Below are 19,041 nucleotides of genomic sequence, written 5' to 3'. Positions count from 1 at the left end.
AAATTAGCACCTATATCGCCCCTACTTATAGACACTTGTGCCTGTGTGCCCTTGTGTATGCACATGTGCACACACACACACACACACATACCCCCTAGGAACAGAGTAACCTGAGTGGATGTGGCAGCCACGCATGGGGGAAATGGTGGCTGGATGAAGATAATAATTACCTGCCCACCTCACCTAATTGCTAGATGGGGCCATCCCTTGATCTATTTTCTTATTCGGTCTGTACAGTGACTGCATTTTGCATACGGGACAATGATCTCAGTGAGTGACTCAATTTGCCCAAGATCACCCAGCCGGTAAGAGGTCGAGGTGAGATTTGGACTGGGGTCCATCCGATTGCAAAATCTGTGCTTTATTACCAAATGAAGAAGTTTTTATCCAAGGTAGCCACAGGAAGGGTGTCTCTAAACGGAGAGCTCTAATTGTGATTTAAGGCTCACGTATCAAGGTCTATCAAGGTCGTAGCCAGGAACAGTGTGTGAATATCAAGTCAAGGGGTGAAATGGAGCCACAGCAGGGGAAAAAGGGAGCTTTTCAAAATGCAGGAGTGTCAAGAACACAGCAGCGGGTTGTGTGGGCATCACAATAGGGCAAGAGACTTAGGACCTCCGATGATGCCTGCAGTGGGGCAGAGGTGATGGTCAAAGGAACCTGACGGGATGAACAGCTTTCATTGTAAACATGCCTGGGACTTGGGGCTTCTAGGAATGACTTTGGCTATCCAGTTGCCTCCTCAGACCCAGCTTCTCCTGGGTTCCACAAGCCTCTGTCTTATTGACCTGTGTTCCAGGGCCCTGCAGACTGCTGCAAAGCCCAGAATCCCCACCTGGTGGTAGAAAACTCCACCTGCTTTCTGCCTGCATCTTGCCCGTGGTTCTTAGCATGCCTGGTGCTCCCCCTGGAATCAGCAGTGAAAGCTAAGTCTGTTATTCTAGCTTTTATTTTTATCCTATTATCGGGAAGAAAAAGCAAAAGGCCTGGACCACCGCACCTCATTTCTCTGTCTAGAACAGACATTGCTAGAGGATCACAGCTCTTTCCCAATGGTCTCAAAGACCTGCAAATAGTGGTGCAGACAAGCCACTGCTCAGCTGATCAGAATGGCACAGGAGAGCTACAGGCTATAATATGGTAGTGACTGGGTACCCCGCCATGTGCCAATCTCTACAATAGATTTTTTTTTAAGTCTATAAGAAAAATGATGAAATGTTGGGAGACTAAAGTGGGCTAGAAATGAATAATGTAGGAACAGAGCAAATGTCTCACCACCTGGGGGTGGGGGTGGGGGGCAGCACCTGGCTGGGAAATGTTGAGTAAACTGAAGAATTAATGAATGATAAGTGTAACTTTTATTTTTTCATGTGGAATGCACACTTAGAACTACTTTAGGGGAATGAGAGTAAAACAAACCTCGTGGGAAACATTCTAATCAGGCACATTCACCTCATCTTCCTTGTCTTTCCTGTAATTTCCTGTGGCTTCCACAACTCACAATGGCCAAGGTCCCATCATTTCTAAACCTGGAGAAGTTGGAACATGTGTTTGCAGTGTCTGGGGATAGTGAACCTAGGGGGAAGGTAGGGATTCAAATACCATCTCTTTCACTAATGAGCTGTGCCCCTCGGCTTCTCCGAGCTTCACGTTGCCCTTCTGTAAAGGGAGAAGTGGGTACCCTTGCCTGCTCTACTCTGTGGGGTGGATGGGAAGGTCAAAGGAAGGCCATCTGCAAACTGTAGAGGGCTGTGCACATGTTTATGGTTGTTATCTGTACCCGATTTGGTCTATTTTCCCCTATCTACTCTACCAAGTTTGGCCCTTCTAGATAAGGAGAAACCACTGTCAAAGGCTTATATTTTGAAGATTTCATAGATTTTAAAGATTTCTGGAATCCCTCTCTGAGTTGAAAGGGACTCTGCAGGGCTTACCCTCTTTGAGTGACATATATAGTTCATGAAAGAGATGAGGGTCAAGGTCACACATGAGCAAGGGACGGGACCAGGACCAGAGTCCTCACCTGATGCTCACATTTTTGTTTATTTGAAGCTACTGTGTTTTATGTGCCTCTGGGATGCCAGGCATTTTACCTGCATGATAATTTTGTTCTCCCAAAAGCCACACAAGGGAATTACTGTCTCTCATTCAACACCTAAGGAAACTGAAACTTAGAAGTCACTTTACCCGAGGTGACTGGCAGGTGTGTGGAAAGAGGAGTCAGGACGCCAAGTCCCACCCATCCCACCTCAGCCCCATGCTCTCTCTCCTCTTCTCACATCTCTGCCCCCAGAGCCTTCAGCCTCCAACCTCAGATTCATCTTGGCCTGGTTCCCAGTGGGTAGCACATGTCAGTGACACATAACTTATGGCTGGGGTGAGAAAGGACCCCAGCTATCTCTGAGTCTGAAGGGTTCTTTCAGCTTCATAGAGGCAAATCCCAGCTTCTCATCTCCCCACTCACTAGCATCACTCCTAAACTTAAAAAATAAAACCAGAGTGTTTGATCTACTATCTAGGTGGTCATAGCAGGTGGCAATGGAGAGGTAGAAACCCACACAGAAAGGCTGAGTGGGATGTAGTGTATCCCCTGTGCTCTTGTTGAGAGCAAGTGTAGATGATGGAAGGAAGAAAAGTGCCTTTGCCAAGTAAGAGCCGGGAGAGGAAAGCAGCAAGTTCATCTGCCAAGTTGGCGGCAAAGCCAGGTCTTGAATGAAGAATGTTTAACATTCTTTCAGCTCCTCCCTACTTCTTCATGTAACAGATTCCATGCATTCTCTATATAAAGGACAGGATTTTCTGGAAGGAGAAACTCAAGTCCAAGGCTTAAAGGCAGCCGAGGATGGAGATGGGTGAGATTTAGCATCAGATTGGTGTCACAGGCCCCAACTATGGTACAAAGCAAATTAGTTCAGTGGCCACAGCGAGCAAAGGTTTTTATAAACATAACCTAATTGTATTACTTCAAAGTCCTGAAGCTTATTGCCCTGCTTAATGATGTGTCACATTATTTATAAGGTAGCACAATGAGACTTCTATTGATTTAATGCACTTCCTTAAAGACTGTCATTGTCACAGCCATAAAATGGAGCCATTCCCAGGCAACTCAATTATATCCCTTGTGCCCATAAACCACCTCGTGCCCCACACAGTTGCACACAGGAAGCAGGAGGGGGTGAGAGCATGGCTGGACATGCAAAGCTCCCAGGGACAAAAGGAAAAGGTTCTGAGATGGCAAAGGCATAGGAGCCAGGACTTCCTCCAGTCAGGGGATATGCGGACTCATGAGAAGCCCGAGGTGGCGGGTGTAGAACACCCCAGAGGGGTCTGGGCCCTGCCAAGGGCAACTATGTGCAAGCCTCCTTCTCCTCTCCTGGCCTTAGTTTTCCCAACTGCAAAATTGGAGCACTGACCTCAATGAGATTGTTAAGATCTCTTCTGGCTCCCATATCCTATGGCTGTGCAATAACACTCATGGTTGATTTTGTTTTTGGAGATAGGGTAGTCTGGCCAGATGAAGAAGATGCAGGCAAGTTTTTAACACGGCTCCTCACCCTTTCCATCCATGGAGAGTCTTTCTTTTATAATTCATTGACAACAATAGCATTCATGATACCAGTAGCACTTCAGTGTAATTAAAAGAGGAAAAGAGCGCGGGCTTTTGCAACCAGCCCAACTGGGGCTCCAACGTGTGTCTGTGAATACTTGACTTGGCACGTCTGACACTCATTTGATTCTTTGTGAAATGGAGTACGAACACATCGAGCTATTGATATACATACATGCATGTATGCAATATTTCTAACGTTCTCAAAATGCTGTTATACAATCCCCTCAATGTGGGAAGCAGCCAGGAATAGCTACTTCAGTGCCCATTTCATGGGGAAGACTGAGGTAGGAAGGGTAGAAAGTGGTCTCCTGCAACCAGTCTGGGGAATGCTAATTCTGACAGTAGCTGACAATCAAGGGAAGAAATATCGGGTGACCCTTCCTGAGGATAAAAGCCTTTCCATGGAACAGACTAGAAACTGTCCCCTTGGACATAGGGTAATTTTTTTTTTTTTAAGAGGAATAGGAGTTCTTGGGTTCCCTGAGGAATTGGGGAGAGAAGGAAGTGTCACCACTCACCACCCTACCCTCAGCAGTTGTTTCAAGGAGGGGATGCAGAAAATAAAGAGCCTATACAGGAAGGCAGAAGTTCTAGAGCCCAGAATACTAACGTGGGGCCTCAGGAAATCTCCAAACTGAAAGAATCCTGAGAAATCATCATAAGATCCTTCACTCTGCCGGTGGTAAAACTGAAGCCCAGAAAGAGGCAGGCACTTGCTAAAGGCCACACAGCTTATAGGTGGCAGAACTAGGATTCAGACCCAAGGAGGCTCAGTTATCTGTGCAGCCGCCTTCCCCCGTGCCCGCCTGGCAGCCGCCTCCAGCACACACTCCTGGCTTACCTTTCTGGTACTGGAGCCACAGCTGCTGCTGGACCTTCTTGCTGGGGAAGTGGATGATGCAGGTGAGCTCGGAGCCGTACAAGGCCTCTGCAATATAGTGGGAGCCGTAGTGCTGGATGAAGGACAGCAGCTCCTCCCGACTGCTCTCCTTGGTCAGGATCTTGAGGACATTGGTGAAGCCTGGACAGGGGATGAGCAAGGGGAGGTGGTCAGACCTGGGAGGCTCGCGGCTAACAAATTGTACGGGGCGGCGCTTTCCAGCCTGGATTTGACACCTTCCCCTGCACTAGTCCAAACATGGACATCATTCCCCCATGTACACAGCACAGAATGCCCCCTCTCTGGAAGACACACAAGACACTATAGCTGAGAGGGAATCTACAGGAGGAGAAAGCCTAGACTCAGCGACCTAGACCACGGGGACTTGAAAGTCACCAGCAGGACCTCAGAGCTGATACCTACTGACTGACCAGTTAATATGTGCTGGGCAAGCTGCAAGATGGTTCACCTTCCTTCTCTAACTCAACTCCAGCCACAACCATACAACCTTGACAGCAACAACTCCCATCGTGTAATAAGCAAGTTAAAGCGGAGAGACTGTGAGTCACCTACCTTGGCCCTCCAGCTGGAGGAGCTAGATTCAAACCCACTTGTCTTCACTCCGTAGAGGATGCACTTGGTACTGCACCAAGTAAATCAGGGCTCTGCTGGCCATGGCTGGACTCCTGGGGCTGCCCTGGGACAGTGGTGTGTTCTTTCTCCCTTGCTTGCCACCGGGCGTTCTTGATGCTCTATTTCCCTTAGTCCTTTTTTTTTTTTCTTTTTGAGATACAGTATCACTCTGTTGCTGTGTTGCAGTAGTAGTGTCAGCATAGCTCACAAAAACCTCAAACTGGGCTCAAACAATCCTCCTGCCTCAGCCTCCCCAGTGGCCGGACTACAGTTACATGCCACCATGCCCAGCTAATTTTTCTAGTTTTTGGAGTATAGATGTGGTTTCACTCTTGCTCAGGCTCTGGCTTGACCTCCTGATCTCAAGTGAGCCTCCCATCTCAGCCTCCTCTGTCAGCTCTAGGGTTATAGGTGGGATCCGTGGTTCCTGGCCTATTTCCCTTAGACTTACACTACGTCCTCAGCACCCAGTGCTGGGCCCACATAGTACCCAGTAACAGCTGCTGACTCTGCCCTCTCTTTCCTCAAACAGGCACATGACAAGCTATTCTTCCAGGGGTATCAGGACCTTCCTGTGCTTCTCCTTGCTACTAGATAAAGCCCAGTGACCTTATCTAGGCATTTGTGGCTCCAAGGTCATCTCCCATGAGCCACCCACTCCAGGCTATAGCTCCAACCAAATTGATTTTCTTGCTTATTCTGAGTGTGGCCTGGGATTTCCATCATCCATTCTTCCTTTACATCCTCACTACCCTCAACACACACACACACACACACACACACACACACACACACTCATGTCCGCCTGATAGGGCCTCTTTTTGCCCTCCCTAAGTCACATCCATGCTGAAGGCCCCTGGAAGTCCCCTCCCCTCCAAGAAGTCTTTCACACCACTATGGCCAAGAGTACCCACCTCTGCACTTCAGCATACGCCACCTTGACATCAGAAGCTTTATTTTATGTGTCTCTGAATCTTCCCACGTACCCTCCCCACACCTCCACCCCAGCCAGGTACCTGGCAGAGTTCCTGGGACACAACACACATATCAACCATGATGATTACAAGAACAATCAATTCCGTGCCACTTCAAAGTAAAATGTAAAGGTGCAACCTCCTCTCCAACAACAAATAAATGAGCTCCAATTTGCCAACATTTGATTTATAAATGGGTTTCCAGGGGTGTCATTATTGATTAATTAAAGCAGATAGACCTTTGTAGTTGTAACAGGAACATCACAGTCTTGCAAGTGCAGAGCAGGGTGGAGGACAGAAGCAGGGCTCAAAGGATGGGTAGTGGACGAGAGCAACCTCTCTCCATCAGCCTGTTAACTCACACAGCTGGGGAATTCATATAGCAGTGTTAATAATGGGCTGATTTCTCTTAAGTAATAAACAACACTACCATGCAGATACCCTGTGGCTCTATGCAGGCAGACAAAACGGCCATCAAATCCCTGCTCTGCTCCCTGTTCCTGCCACTTGCTAGCTGTGTGACCTTGGGAAAGTTACTTAACCTCTCTGACCTTCAGTTTCCTTACCTGAAGAAAAAGGAGATAGATAAATCATGCCTTCCTCACAGGACTGTTCCAAGTTATAAGAAAGGGAACATTATAAAGTGTTTGGCAGATGTCAGCAATAATTACTATTTGTACTTCCCAGAGGGTGAAGTCCTCCAATTTCCAGACTAAAAGAGCTCCATTTTGCTGATGAACAAAGTGATATTGAAGAAGAAAAGAACTCATGGATAATTAGGGGACACTCAGACAATGAGCCAGTGACAGAATTATGAGTAAGAGCCAAGATACAAAATCCTGTGCCACGCCTCATCTTTCCAGGTTCCTTCATTCATTCCTTTGTTGTTGTTTTTGCTTTTAGGATTTATTTACATATTTTTTTATTCCCCTGTCATACATGAGTACCAATAACGCATTCATTCCCTGTTAATTTCTGGGGATACTGAACAAATAGGACCATAGTCCTCAGGTCGGTAGAGGAGAAAGACAAGATTCAGATAGGAATCAGCACGTATTGCTTTGATACAAGTGTTCAAGCCCAGGGAATTCTTCGTGTTGTTTTGAGGGGAATGGGAAATGGGAGCAGAGCAGGACAGTATACACATTTATTCCCAAGGCAGGGAGATCCAGGCAGAGGGACCAGCACGGGCAAAGTCACAGAGGCATGAAAAAACATTCCCTTTTTGAGCACTACAAATTGTCCCCCTCCACTGGAGCTTAGGGTTTATGTGGGTACACTGTGGGTGACACATGTAGGAATTTGGGGACTGGGTGTTATTTATTATTGTATAGGAGGTGGGCAGAAAAAGGAATTAGCCAGGTGAGAACTGCGGAATTGGCTCCTGAGAAGAATTTACAATTCACAAAACGGAGATACTTCAAGAACGTAAATTGTTACTTATTCCAGTCTCCTGTTCCTCCTTCCACACCCTGCTCAGATATCTCTCCCTCCAGGAAGCCTCCGAGACTCCCCCAGAATGGGCATCTGCTGTGCCCTGGCTGCCCCGTTGTGGTGTTCACACTACTGTCTGTCAGCTCGTCCACCCATCCTCCTGGGAGCTCTTCGATGGCAGGGAAGGTACAGCCTCATTTCCTCAGCACCCCCAGTGCTAACACAGGCCTGGCACATGCTAGGTCCTTGGGAACATGTGATGAATCCCTCCAAGTCCTCGGCTGAGTGGGCAGTGCTCCTCACCTGCTGAGAGGGTGATGGTGCTGAGCTTGACACGGTAGAGGTTGCTCCGGACCCGCCACTGCTGCACCATGGGGTAACCCATGGCCTCATCATACCTGATATCTCCTGGGAGAAGAAATAAGATGGTCACATAAGCCCAGAATTTAGATGCTTCACACCACAGTGCCCATTCTGCGTTCCTCAGCTCTGAGCAATGGCCACGTCTTCAAGGTGGAGGCTTTCATTTCAGACAATTTTATCGGAACCTCCCCACCTCCCAGCTTCTTCCTGGCCTCCGATCTCAGGCCCATCCCTGCTATTTCTCTCTGCTCAACAGCTTGTAAGTCTCCTTTATCCTACAAGCAAGAGCAACCATCCCACCTAACCCTGTTGGCAACTTGCCACTGGACAAGAGACATCTCAGGGCCTGTTTCCACATCTGACACTGCAGCTATCTCTGATGATTTTATTTCATATAGTGTGAGACTCAAATAATGTAATAGAAATGGAAGCCTTCGGTAACCTGGAAATGCTGAACAGGTAGACCAAGGGTCAGCAAACTACTGGCCATTTGCTCTGCACTGTCTATAGCTGCTTTCACGCTATCATAGCTGAGTTGAGCAGTTACAACAGAGAAGGCCAGCAAAGCCTAACATGATTATCTGCCCCTTTGTTTATAGACCCCTGTGTAGACTGTTGCTTCTTAACATGGAAACAGATGATCACAGCATTACATAAATACTGACTAGATCAACTTAAACTGTACAATTTCTCAGCACCTTGAAAAGATTAATATGCATTTTAAAGCTTCATGAAGGTAACGTGCAAACTTCTTTGACTAGAGAATCCCTTTTGTACAGAGGGTCCGCCTCTGTTGTTTTATGGAATGCTTTGCTGGAAATGTACGTATAAAAAATAAACTAAAAAAAACAAACACTGAAATGTTAGCAAGTGATTAAGTTCAGGAGATGTGTGTATGAAAAATGCTTGTTTTCTGATTTATAGTCACCTCCATTTTCTAAATTTTCTATCCTAAGCTTTGCCAACTTTATAATCAAGGAAAAAATACATAAAAAAGAAATGCCAATCACATCAACAGTTATTATGACCATTGTTACATAGCCATGCTTTCTTGTGCCTCTGCAAATGGCAGGCACATTTCCCATCTTTTTCTCTTGTCCCCTGGTGAGTAGGCACTTAAAGAGATATTTGATGCCAAGATTAAAATGAGAATCTCATCGGAACAAATGATTTCTTCCTGGACATTACTGCAGTATTAAAGTTGTCCATTATTGTAAACTTTTTTCCCTCTTTAGCCTTTTCAGGAATAATATAATTCTTTAGAGGCTCTCATTTTAAAGTAAAATATTCATGATCCCCAAAGATATGTCCACTGGAGCAAGGTTGTTTTGTTATAAATATGTCGCCTCTGTTTATCTGCTCTGCTTCTGACCTTCCTTTGCTGAGGCAGGGAAGAAAAGGAGAGTGGGTGGAGGAAGGGGAGGGCTGCGTTTCCCATGGAGGGCGGAGAAAACAGCCTGCAGGAGGAGACTCAGACACCAGAGCCCGGCAGCCTCTGCACCTCCCACGCTTGTCCATGTTCAAAGTAGGCTTGGTGGAGCTATCAACAACCAGGGCCCATCTCCAACAAGAGAGGCAAAACATTTTGATGTGGGCTGTTGAGATAGCTCTTTCACTGATGGCATGATGCCCAAAAGGAAAAAAAAAAGGAATACTTCTGTCAGATAATTTGTAAAACCACCAGCCATTCACCCCATCCCTGGGCTACTCCAAAAGTGGCCATCACTTCATCTCTCATTTCTCCCCATCCCGGCTCCTTCCTGGATTCAAGCCTGGAATAAAGTCTCTTGGGAAGAATGTCAGCTTCTTGAGGCTGAGGCCATCATCTGTATTATTCTCACTGTCCCATAGTGGTCTTTCAGTAAATACCTATCAACTGACCTCCTTTGGCTTTCTTCCCGCTCCTAACCCTAAACCCAACTCCGGGGTATTCTATCCCTGACTCCTGCTGTATCCCAGATCCTCAGTTGGGGATTAGGGATGGAATGAAGCTCTGAGATGGGGGAAGAAACTATTCCTGGTGATTAAATTAGCACCCCCCCAACTTGAAATATAACAGTCCCTTTATTAGGAAATCTTTGGAGATCCCTGAATCAAAACAAATAATCACAAAGTTTGTATCACTAATGGAAACATAATAAACTAAGCATTTTACATACATGATCTCTATTTCTTCCTAGGATTTTGAAAAATAAACATTTGTTATATCTCATGTTTTGAAAAGAGAAACTGAGGTTCAGAGGGGGAAACTGCCCAAGGACATACACTGATTAGTGACAGGTACAGGGGCCTTTCCACGAGAGCACAGCACCTCCCTGTGGACCACGGGAATGTCTGCTTTAGGAAGTAGTGAACTCCCAATCACTGGGGGAGTCCAAAGTGGGATAACCACTCAGAGGGGATATCGTAGACCTGATTACTCCTCAGTAAGGAGGATTGGACTAGATGCCCTTTACAGTGCATGCATGCTCTGAAATTCTACAACTTTATGAAAAATATAAATTTAAAAAGGCATAGATGTTTTTGAACACATTTTACAAGGTTTTTTTTTTTTTTTTTACATCCATGGTCTCATCGCATCTACTTCTGGGTCCCTGTTGAAGCAGGACAGGTAAAGGGAATGACAGAAGATAGCAGGTGTGGCATCGGCTTTGGGGTTCAGACCGACCCAGCTTCATCCTGAGGTGACTGTGCACTGGCCACATGGTCCTGGAGGAGTTCATGGCCTTTCTAACCAGTTTAAAGGGGGATAATAGTGCCCTTGCAGGGTTAACACATAGAAAGTGCCAGCCCCTGGAGCCCCTCAAAATGTGTGGGTTCTCTCTGCCTAAGCCATTTGATGGGTTAGATGACTTTCCTGAGGTCTCCCAGAGCTTGCAGGTGAATGGGGTGGTGGCATTTAAACCTAAGTCTGTCATATTACAAAGTCTTCCCTGGGGGACATTCCTCACTCGGCTAGGGAGCTGGATCATCAATCATCAGGGTAGCCAGTGGGTGAGACACACATCTAGCTTAATTAATCCGAGCACTCTAGGAATCTGTGAAGTGAGGATTGCTTGAGCTCAGGAGTTTGAGACCAGCTTGCGGAAGAACAAGACCCCATCTCTACTAAAAATAGAAAAATTAGCCAGGTATGGTAGTACACACCTATAATCCCAGCTACTCAGGAGGCTGAAGCAAAAAGATCACTCAAGCCCAGGAGTTTGAGATTGCTGTGAGCTACAATGATGCCACTGTATTCTAGCCAGTGTAACAGAGCAAGACTCTGTAAAAAAAAAAAAAAAAAAAAAAATCCTTACATCTTACTCAACAAAAGGGTAGGAGAGGAACAGAGAAAAGAAGAAGAACAGGACATCCTGGGGTGGGGCAGAAAATATGGAGTCTCGGGACAGCCTGCAGAACAGCTTCTCCATAGGGAGAGGAGAGGTTGTGGGGTGGGGTAGTGGGGCTAAAGAGTGCAGTGGAAAGGACAAAAAACTTGGTGCTATGGCAGCCAGATTCAAGTCCTGGCAGATATGCTGTGTGACCTTGGGCTGGTTCCTTCTCCTCTCTGAGCCTAGATTCCTTATCTAAAAAATAGGACAAATAATACACACCCGACGAAAGGCTTGTGCCCATGTACCAAAACAAGCTGTGTAACTCCAGTGCTTCTAAGCAGGAGAGGCCCCTGGCTGCAGTGTCCCTAGATTTTACTTTAGAATGACTTAAAAATGAACCAATAAAATACTGAAAGTGAAACAGTATCAGAAAATTGTCAATTAGGGTGAAAAATATTTTGAGACTCAGATGAGCTGGCCAAACCCTGACTGAGACAGGCTGTTCCTGTTCTCAGGGAGGCATCTCCTGTCTTGGGTCTCTGAGGACCACCATGTACCAGGTATGTGGTTGGGGAGCCTGAGGAGGGTCCGTGGGTCTTACCGGTGAGCAACTGGAGGTCCGGGAGGGGCTCGGAGAGGACCCCCCGGCACTGCTCTTCCACTGGCAGCGGGATCACCAACAGCCCGTCAGCCAGCTGGGGAAAGTCCTTGATGAAGTTGTTCTCCCTGTGGAGAGGAGCAGAGACACTGCCAGATCTAGAAGGCGGAAGCTGTGGGGCTGCAGGGCAGGGATACCATAGTCAGAGAAGCCACTCTTGGGTGGGGGGCTTGGCTGTGTATGACGCCTCTGGCTTCAGGGATACCATAGTCAGAGAAGCCACTCTTGGGTGGGGGGCCTGGCTGTGTAGGACGCCTCTGGCTTCAGGGATACCATAGTCAGAGAAGCTACTCTTGGGTGGGGGGCTTGGCTGTGTATGACGCCTCTGGCTTCAGGGATACCATAGTCAGAGAAGCCACTCTTGGGCGGGGGGCTTGGCTGTGTAGGACGCCTCTGGCTTCAGGGATACCATAGTCAGAGAAGCTACTCTTGGGTGGGGGGTTTGGCTGTGTATGACGCCTCTGGCTTCAGGGATACCATAGTCAGAGAAGCCACTCTTGGGTGGGGGGCTTGGCTGTGTATGACGCCTCTGGCTTCAGGGATACCATAGTCAGAGAAGCCACTCTTGGGTGGGGGACTTGGCTGTGTATGACGCCTCTGGCTCCCAGAATCCCAGCTCTGAAAATGCGGTGGTAACTACCAGCTTCTGAATCAGGCAGGCTTGGGTTCAAATTCTAGCACCACTGTCTACTGGCAGTATGACTTCGAGCAAACTACTGTCCCTCTCAGAGCCTCAGTTTCCTTGCACATAAAGTGAGGCTCAGACCTCAGGGCTGTTGTTAACACTAATGTGATAAAGCTGCCAATAGTTTAAGACACTCTCCAATGCTCTGTAAACTGTATATTTGGCTGCTAAACATCCTCTTGCAAAAGCAATGACAATGTTGCACCAGGATGTGAGGGGACAGAGAATCATAGCGTGGGGTGTGTGAAGAACAGGGGGCAAGATGGAGCTAACGAAAGGAAGACTTGGAAAAACAGATGTTGAAGTGGCAGGGCCTGATGAGATTTTTCTTTTTTTGGCTCAAATGCCTTTTATAGATGGGGAAACTGAGGGTTGGAGAATGGGAATGATTTGCTGAATGACAACCAATGGGCTAGATGCAAACCCACATCTCCTGACTCCCAGCTTAGTGCTCCTTCCCCTGCCTGAACTTTTTTAGGAACCTCTATCCCTTCCCTGTAGGACAATCCCAGGGAACAGGAGATCACTGCGCAGAACTGCCCCCTGAACAGAGGTGGATTTCCGAGGATGGTGGTGACAGTGAAGCACAGGGAGGCCGGCTTCATCCTCCTACCAGCGGTTCTCAACCTGTGGGTCGTGACCCCTTTGGACCATCGGAAAACACATCCTGCATATCAGATATTTACATTACAATTCCTAACAGCAGCAAAATTACAGTTATGAAGTAGCAACGAAAATAATTTTATGGTTGGGAGTCACCACAACATGAGGACCTGTATTAAAGGGTCACGGCATTAGGAAGGTTGAGAACCACTGTTGTGCCTACAAACAGATGGCCTGCCAAGGGAGGTGGTGGGCTTCCTGTTCCTGGGGTGTGGAAACTTGACCACCAACAGGCATGGATGGGATCAAGAGCATTTCTGTATTAAATATGACTTTTCAGGTCCCTTCTTATTCAGACAACCTCAGAATTAGAAACATTAATTACAATCTGGGGAAGAGGAAAAGAGGGAAGAGAACAGGGAAGGAGGATGTTTATTCATTCATTTTGCCACCTGGAATGGGTGACCTTGAAATGAAAACCAGAAAGACAAAAACACAAATCATGTGATGCCAAAGCAATGCCTTTGAAGGCTGGATCCCGGGCAGTTCAAAGCAGCTCTGAAAGTGTCCAGCGGCCTGGGTCACCTTCCTGTCTGTACCCTGTTTCCGCATCCCACCCCAGGCATCTTTGAAGCTTCTCCTTGCATTCTTTTAGCAAGGACGCAATGTTACCACCACCTTCAACATGACCATCCTCATCATCATCCCCGCCATTGTTATCTCTATTAATTTATTGAATCCTTATAATTTGCTAGGATCTAGCTAAGCACTTCACATACATTTTATCATTTACTCCTCACAACAACCCTGCAAGATCGATCATATTATATTTAAGTTACAGACGAGTAACAGTGAGATCCAGTGTGAACAGGTGGGAGAGCTGGGATTTGGACCCAAGCTGGCTGAGCCTGGGGATGTCTGCTTGGGCATACACCTGCATGATGGTGATTTTGAGGTCCACACTTGCCATTTAAGCATAGTCTTGCGTGTGGGCTTGCCCTGTCTATCTGTGGAGTCACACTTGTTTATGTCGGTGTGTGCATGTGATCGTGGGTGCTACCTAAGTGGTTGGTCTTTGTTCTGTCTGCACACCTGGGGTGAGGAAAAGCAACGTGTATAGGAAAAGACAGATTTCCAGTCGATGGAAATGCCACCAGGTAGCATGTGACCCTAGCCAGAGTTTAAGGCACTAACTTTTCTCCTGCCTCCTTATGAGATGGCCTCTGGTGATACTGATGGTGGTGACGGCCACTGCTTCCCTCAAAGATGTAGTGGGATGGAGGGGTATTCCATGCCCTGGTCGGTCACTAGCATCCACTGAGCACATCCTCGGGGTGGAGGCTTGTCCTGCAAGCTGTGGATGTGGAGCTAGGCTTGACTGCCCCTTGTCCTTTAGATCTTCCCAGCCTAGTGGGGGACATACAAATCTCCCACGCAGAACAGTCACTGGGGCCTGCTATCAGGGATTCTTGGTGGATTGGATGCCTCAGGGCAAGGGTCCCTTCCCCATGTGACCCCAAACACTTGTTTCCTGGGTAGGAGACTCTGAAGCCTGGTCTCTGCCTCTGCCCACACTGCATTCTAGCTGTTAACCTGGACTAAACCACACGAACCTCAATGTTCCTATCTGTAAAACGGGGATCATAAAACCTACTCAGGCTGCCTTAAGGAGAAGCAGTAATAACAACATCCAGTTCCTGAGCACCTACTATGTGCACCAGGCACAGTTACAAGTACTTTACATTGAGTCTTTGTTCAAATGGGACATCTCAGGTGGTCACACTCCTTATCCCTGCTCAGGAGCTGAGTTCTAAAGGTCCTGCTTATGACAGACAGAGGCTGTTAAAGCTGAGAGGACTATAGCACCCTTGGGTGCATGAAGCCTGGACAAGCTGTGTCCAAGAGCAAGGGCTGCTGCTGGTTAAAACGTGACTGCACGCCAGGGGCTCTGCTGTCAGTGTAACCTCACCAATGCTATGGGATGGGCACGATTATGTTCCCCATTAACTGACAGGGAAAAGAGTTTCTGAGATGTAAAGGGATTTCCATGGACTTGCATACTGAGTGCATTTGAGGACTGAGATCTGAAGGCAAATCCATCTTTTTTTCACTTCGCCACCTGGGGTCTCACATTTCGAATCTCTGGAAATGTTTTTATAATTGCAGAGGAAGGAAGGTAGCGCCATTTTCCCTGCCCCCACGTCTCTCTCCTCCCGTCTCCCTGCCTCCTTGTCAAGTCCATCTTAGCTTTGTGGGGAAATCTGATCCTAGTGGGACCCTGGTAGATGGGGGGCCTGGCAGTGATGCCCCTTCTTGGAGGATAGCTTTCCCTCTAAGCTTGCAGGAAGCAGACACCCACAAGAAGGAAGGAGAGGATGGAAGGGTGGGAGTTAGCCGGCCAGTGGGGGAGGCTGGGAGAGAGAAGTCTGAGAGAGGAGGCAGGCAGGTGAGGAGAAAGCTCCAGATGACAACACTGACAGGATGGTGGCTTGGTCTCTCAGGTACTGGGTACTTCACAGCTGCCTGCGCAATGGCCGTGAGACTTGCATGGCCTCTGCCAGCAGAGGGAGCCCAGAGCCTTCACATCAATCAGCTCTTCCAGGAGGTAAAATGCAGATGGGAATATGTGTACCAGTCACAGGGAGGTTCCTCTGGGCTGAGAACCTCAGAGCAGCCCAGGCAGCAGCTTCCCAATCCATCCGCCTGGGAAAGGCGTGGTGTTGGCTTAAAGCGGGGAGCGCTGGCTTAAACTTGGGTGAGCAGAAACCAAATTCAGATTCTCAGAGTTCACGTGTATGTATGTTTTTAGAAGAAGTGCTACATACTGCATTGCTGCATATCACCACAGTCACCAGATGGCCAAGGGGAGCACTTCAAAGGTGACCGCAGTGATATTCTACAATGAGGTGTGTAGCACTTTTTCCTAGCATGAGTTCACAAATTCCACTGTCAGACTGTGTATCAATCACCATCAATGTTGTTGAAGTTTCTGTGTCAAGATTGAGGATGTGTGTGTAGATTTTAGCCTCACATACAAACTCCATGAGACAGTGACTGTCATTGTTCCCATTTTATAGAAGAAGAAACAGATGCTCCAAGAGGTCAAGGCATTTGTCCAACCGAGACTGAGAGCCAGGAAGGGGCAGTGTCCAAAGTCACATTCCAGCCACTGTAGCTTGGTGCCCAGCACTCAGCAAACACATCTTCAACAGATTGATCCGAACTCTGTGCTCTTGATCATCTGTAGACGAGACCAGGCAGTTCTGTTCTTCACTCCATAGGGGAGTGTCCTCCATGTGCGGGGATTTCCCCAAATGTGAGTGTCTATGTGTACGTTTGTTTAAATGGATGTTGTGTTTCATTCAGCAACAGGGTCACTGCTTAGACAAACATCTCTCAAAAGATACCTATAAAAACAGTTCAATCTCAGTTGACACTACAGGGAAATTCTTCATCAGATTTTTTAAATAGTAGATCCGGGACCATGGGGACTCTGGGAATGGGATGTCTCATTCATCCCAAAAACACTTACAGAGGGTCTACACAGGGACTGTTTTAGATATTAGGGACACAGCAGTGGACAATCAGAGGAGGTGTCTCCATTTGTGACGGCCAGGAGGGACCAAATGCTGGATTAAGTTCTGTAAGACCCCCAACAATCCAGCTCCTGTTGCCTTATTTCTTGAGTCACTGCTCCCTGGACCACTGATCTCCCGCTGTACCAAATGTCCTTAGGTTTCTCCTATGGGCATGTTCTTGTCCTCCACTGGGCCTCACTTAGGACTTGTCCTCTCTTCCCCAGCTCTACACCTGGACAGCTCCTATTCATCGTTCACTACATCACTATCTTTGAGAGATCTTCCCAGAACCTGTTCTCCTGTTACACACTCTTGTAGTATCTCACTCTTTTCTGCCATGAAGGGCTCGGCAGTTTCTAACCCTACATGTGCTCATGGGAGACCCTATTGGGTCCCTATTGGACCCTTGTCTATTCCACTAGATTGCTAAATTCCATGAGGGCCAAAAGTGTGCCTGCGAGGTACAGCTGCCTCCCCAGGGCCTTGCAGTGCTATCAAATAATTGGCAAAAACTGTGCAAAAAGTGGGTGCATCATGGACATCTATTGAAGCAATGGAGGAAGGAAACCCAGACCATGGGAATGTGTGTGTGACCTACATTTTGTGATGGAGCATTTTCTGGTATTTTGCCATAGAGTCTTTGGATGCTTTAAGATATGATGGATGTTGGAGATTTGAATCTAAACTTCCAATCGTTCCACAGAAGCTTCTAAACCCTAATCTCTTCCCTTGACTTCCTAAGGGCACAGACACACTGGCTCCCACAGAGCTTGGACAGAGGGGACAGGAGCCACTGAGCTTGTGGGTACTTGAGGGGCAGAAAGTATCTCCCTGAGCAGGGGTTGGCTGGGCCTCCCTGTTGGTGTACACATGGGCATTCAGGTGGGAGTGGGCTAAGGTGACCAACATCAGCAGACAGCAAAAGGCTTCCTTGGAAACCTCCTCTTCCATGATCCTATTCCAGTTTTTCCCAGCTAGAATAAATCTTTCCTATCTCTTTAAAATTATGCACCTTGTTCATGAAAAGATTCCAGGAGTAGCCTTGGGATGTGGTGGGGGAACATGGGCTTAGAAGCCACGCAGGCATGGATGTGCATTCTGGCTATGTGACCTTGGGGGAGCCACTCAAATGTTATAAGCCTTAGTGACTACATCTATGGAGTGGGGGCAATGAGTTTAGATTCAGAGGGCTTGGAAGAGAATTTATGTAAAAATTATTTTTAACACTAATTTATTTTTTTGAATCTCAAACTTAGATTCTGAATCTCTTGAAGGGTCTCAGAGAGACCGACATGGTGCCAGTACATTTAGATACTGAATCTCTTGAAGGGTCTCAGAGAGACCGACATGGTGCCAGTACATGATCCTGAACATCTGTCAAACGTCTGTGGAGAGGTGACAGGCAGGCCTCTTTCTCCCCAGTGCGACCTGTGCATGACCTCTAAGAGACACAAATCCTACAAAGCTTTTCCTAGCTTTCTTCTGAGCAGCCATGCTCACAGCAAAGACAAGCTAGAGGCCTGGACTCTGCCACTGGCCCCATCTTTACCCAGGTCTTGGCTCCCTCTTATACCCCTTTAAAAAATATGTGTGAACATTTTGGATATATTAATACACAGCAACCAGCCAGAGTCATCACCCCTCAGTTCTGGGGAAATTAGCATTTAAATTGAGGTGTTTTTCAGGGAGGTAAATTACCCTAGAGCCAGCCAGCCAGCCTGTTTTTATTTGGGGAAAGCTAGGAGTCTTGCTCTGGGAGCTGCTGACTCGGCAGGGAGGGGCCTGCTGTCCATTGTCTGGCCGGATGGCTCTTCCTAGGCTGCCCAGGAGCCTCCATAAAGGATTGCATTAAACTCCCAGCACTGATGAGGACATTTCCCCATGCTGTGCCCTGTCCCTCATACTCAACTGAACCAAGTCTATCTGCCAAGCTAAAGGAGTGACTTTGTCTGAGATCCGATGTCCTTCTTGAACAAAGACCTGGGAGTCCTGTTCCATCATGACTCTGCCCCTGCTTGGCTATGTGATGTGGGGAAGCTACTCTCCAGAGGGGTGGGGGTGGGACTGGCAAAAATGTTTATTGGAAGCTTAGCCTGGGACTTTTGGGCTAGATTTTGTTTATAGCTGCTCTGTAGGTCCTGGAATCTACATGGTCTGTTGGTGATTAAAATGATGGTAACACCGGCTTATTTAAGCCTACTCTGAAGCTCTCCCTTCCTGGGGAGCAGGTAGAAACTGTTCTTATGTGATCTACTTCTTAATTATGGGTCTTATTTTCAGTTCTCTGGTCAAACACTCAAGAAATG

At 47.4% G+C, this 19,041-nt stretch overlaps 1 protein-coding gene across 4 annotated transcripts in view; it reads right to left on the bottom strand.

The window, feature by feature from the left end:
- The window catches only part of ASTN2 (astrotactin 2), a 990,319-nt gene that overhangs the window by 287,662 nt on the left and 683,616 nt on the right, over nucleotides 1-19,041 (bottom strand). For all 4 annotated transcript variants that reach the window (XM_053566512.1, XM_053566522.1, XM_053566529.1 and 1 more), the window contains 3 exons: nucleotides 11,813-11,937; nucleotides 7,835-7,939; nucleotides 4,452-4,631 (listed from right to left, as the gene is read on the bottom strand). In XM_053566512.1, coding sequence (XP_053422487.1) covers nucleotides 4,452-4,631; nucleotides 7,835-7,939; nucleotides 11,813-11,937 — 410 coding nt within the window. The remainder of the gene's footprint in view (nucleotides 1-4,451; nucleotides 4,632-7,834; nucleotides 7,940-11,812; nucleotides 11,938-19,041) is intronic.

This window comes from Nycticebus coucang, chromosome 2 (assembly GCF_027406575.1).
Source record: "Nycticebus coucang isolate mNycCou1 chromosome 2, mNycCou1.pri, whole genome shotgun sequence".
Taxonomy (NCBI): Eukaryota; Metazoa; Chordata; class Mammalia; order Primates; family Lorisidae; genus Nycticebus; species Nycticebus coucang.
Note: the sequence above shows the minus strand (reverse complement) of the source record. Positions and strands in the feature narration are given on the sequence as shown.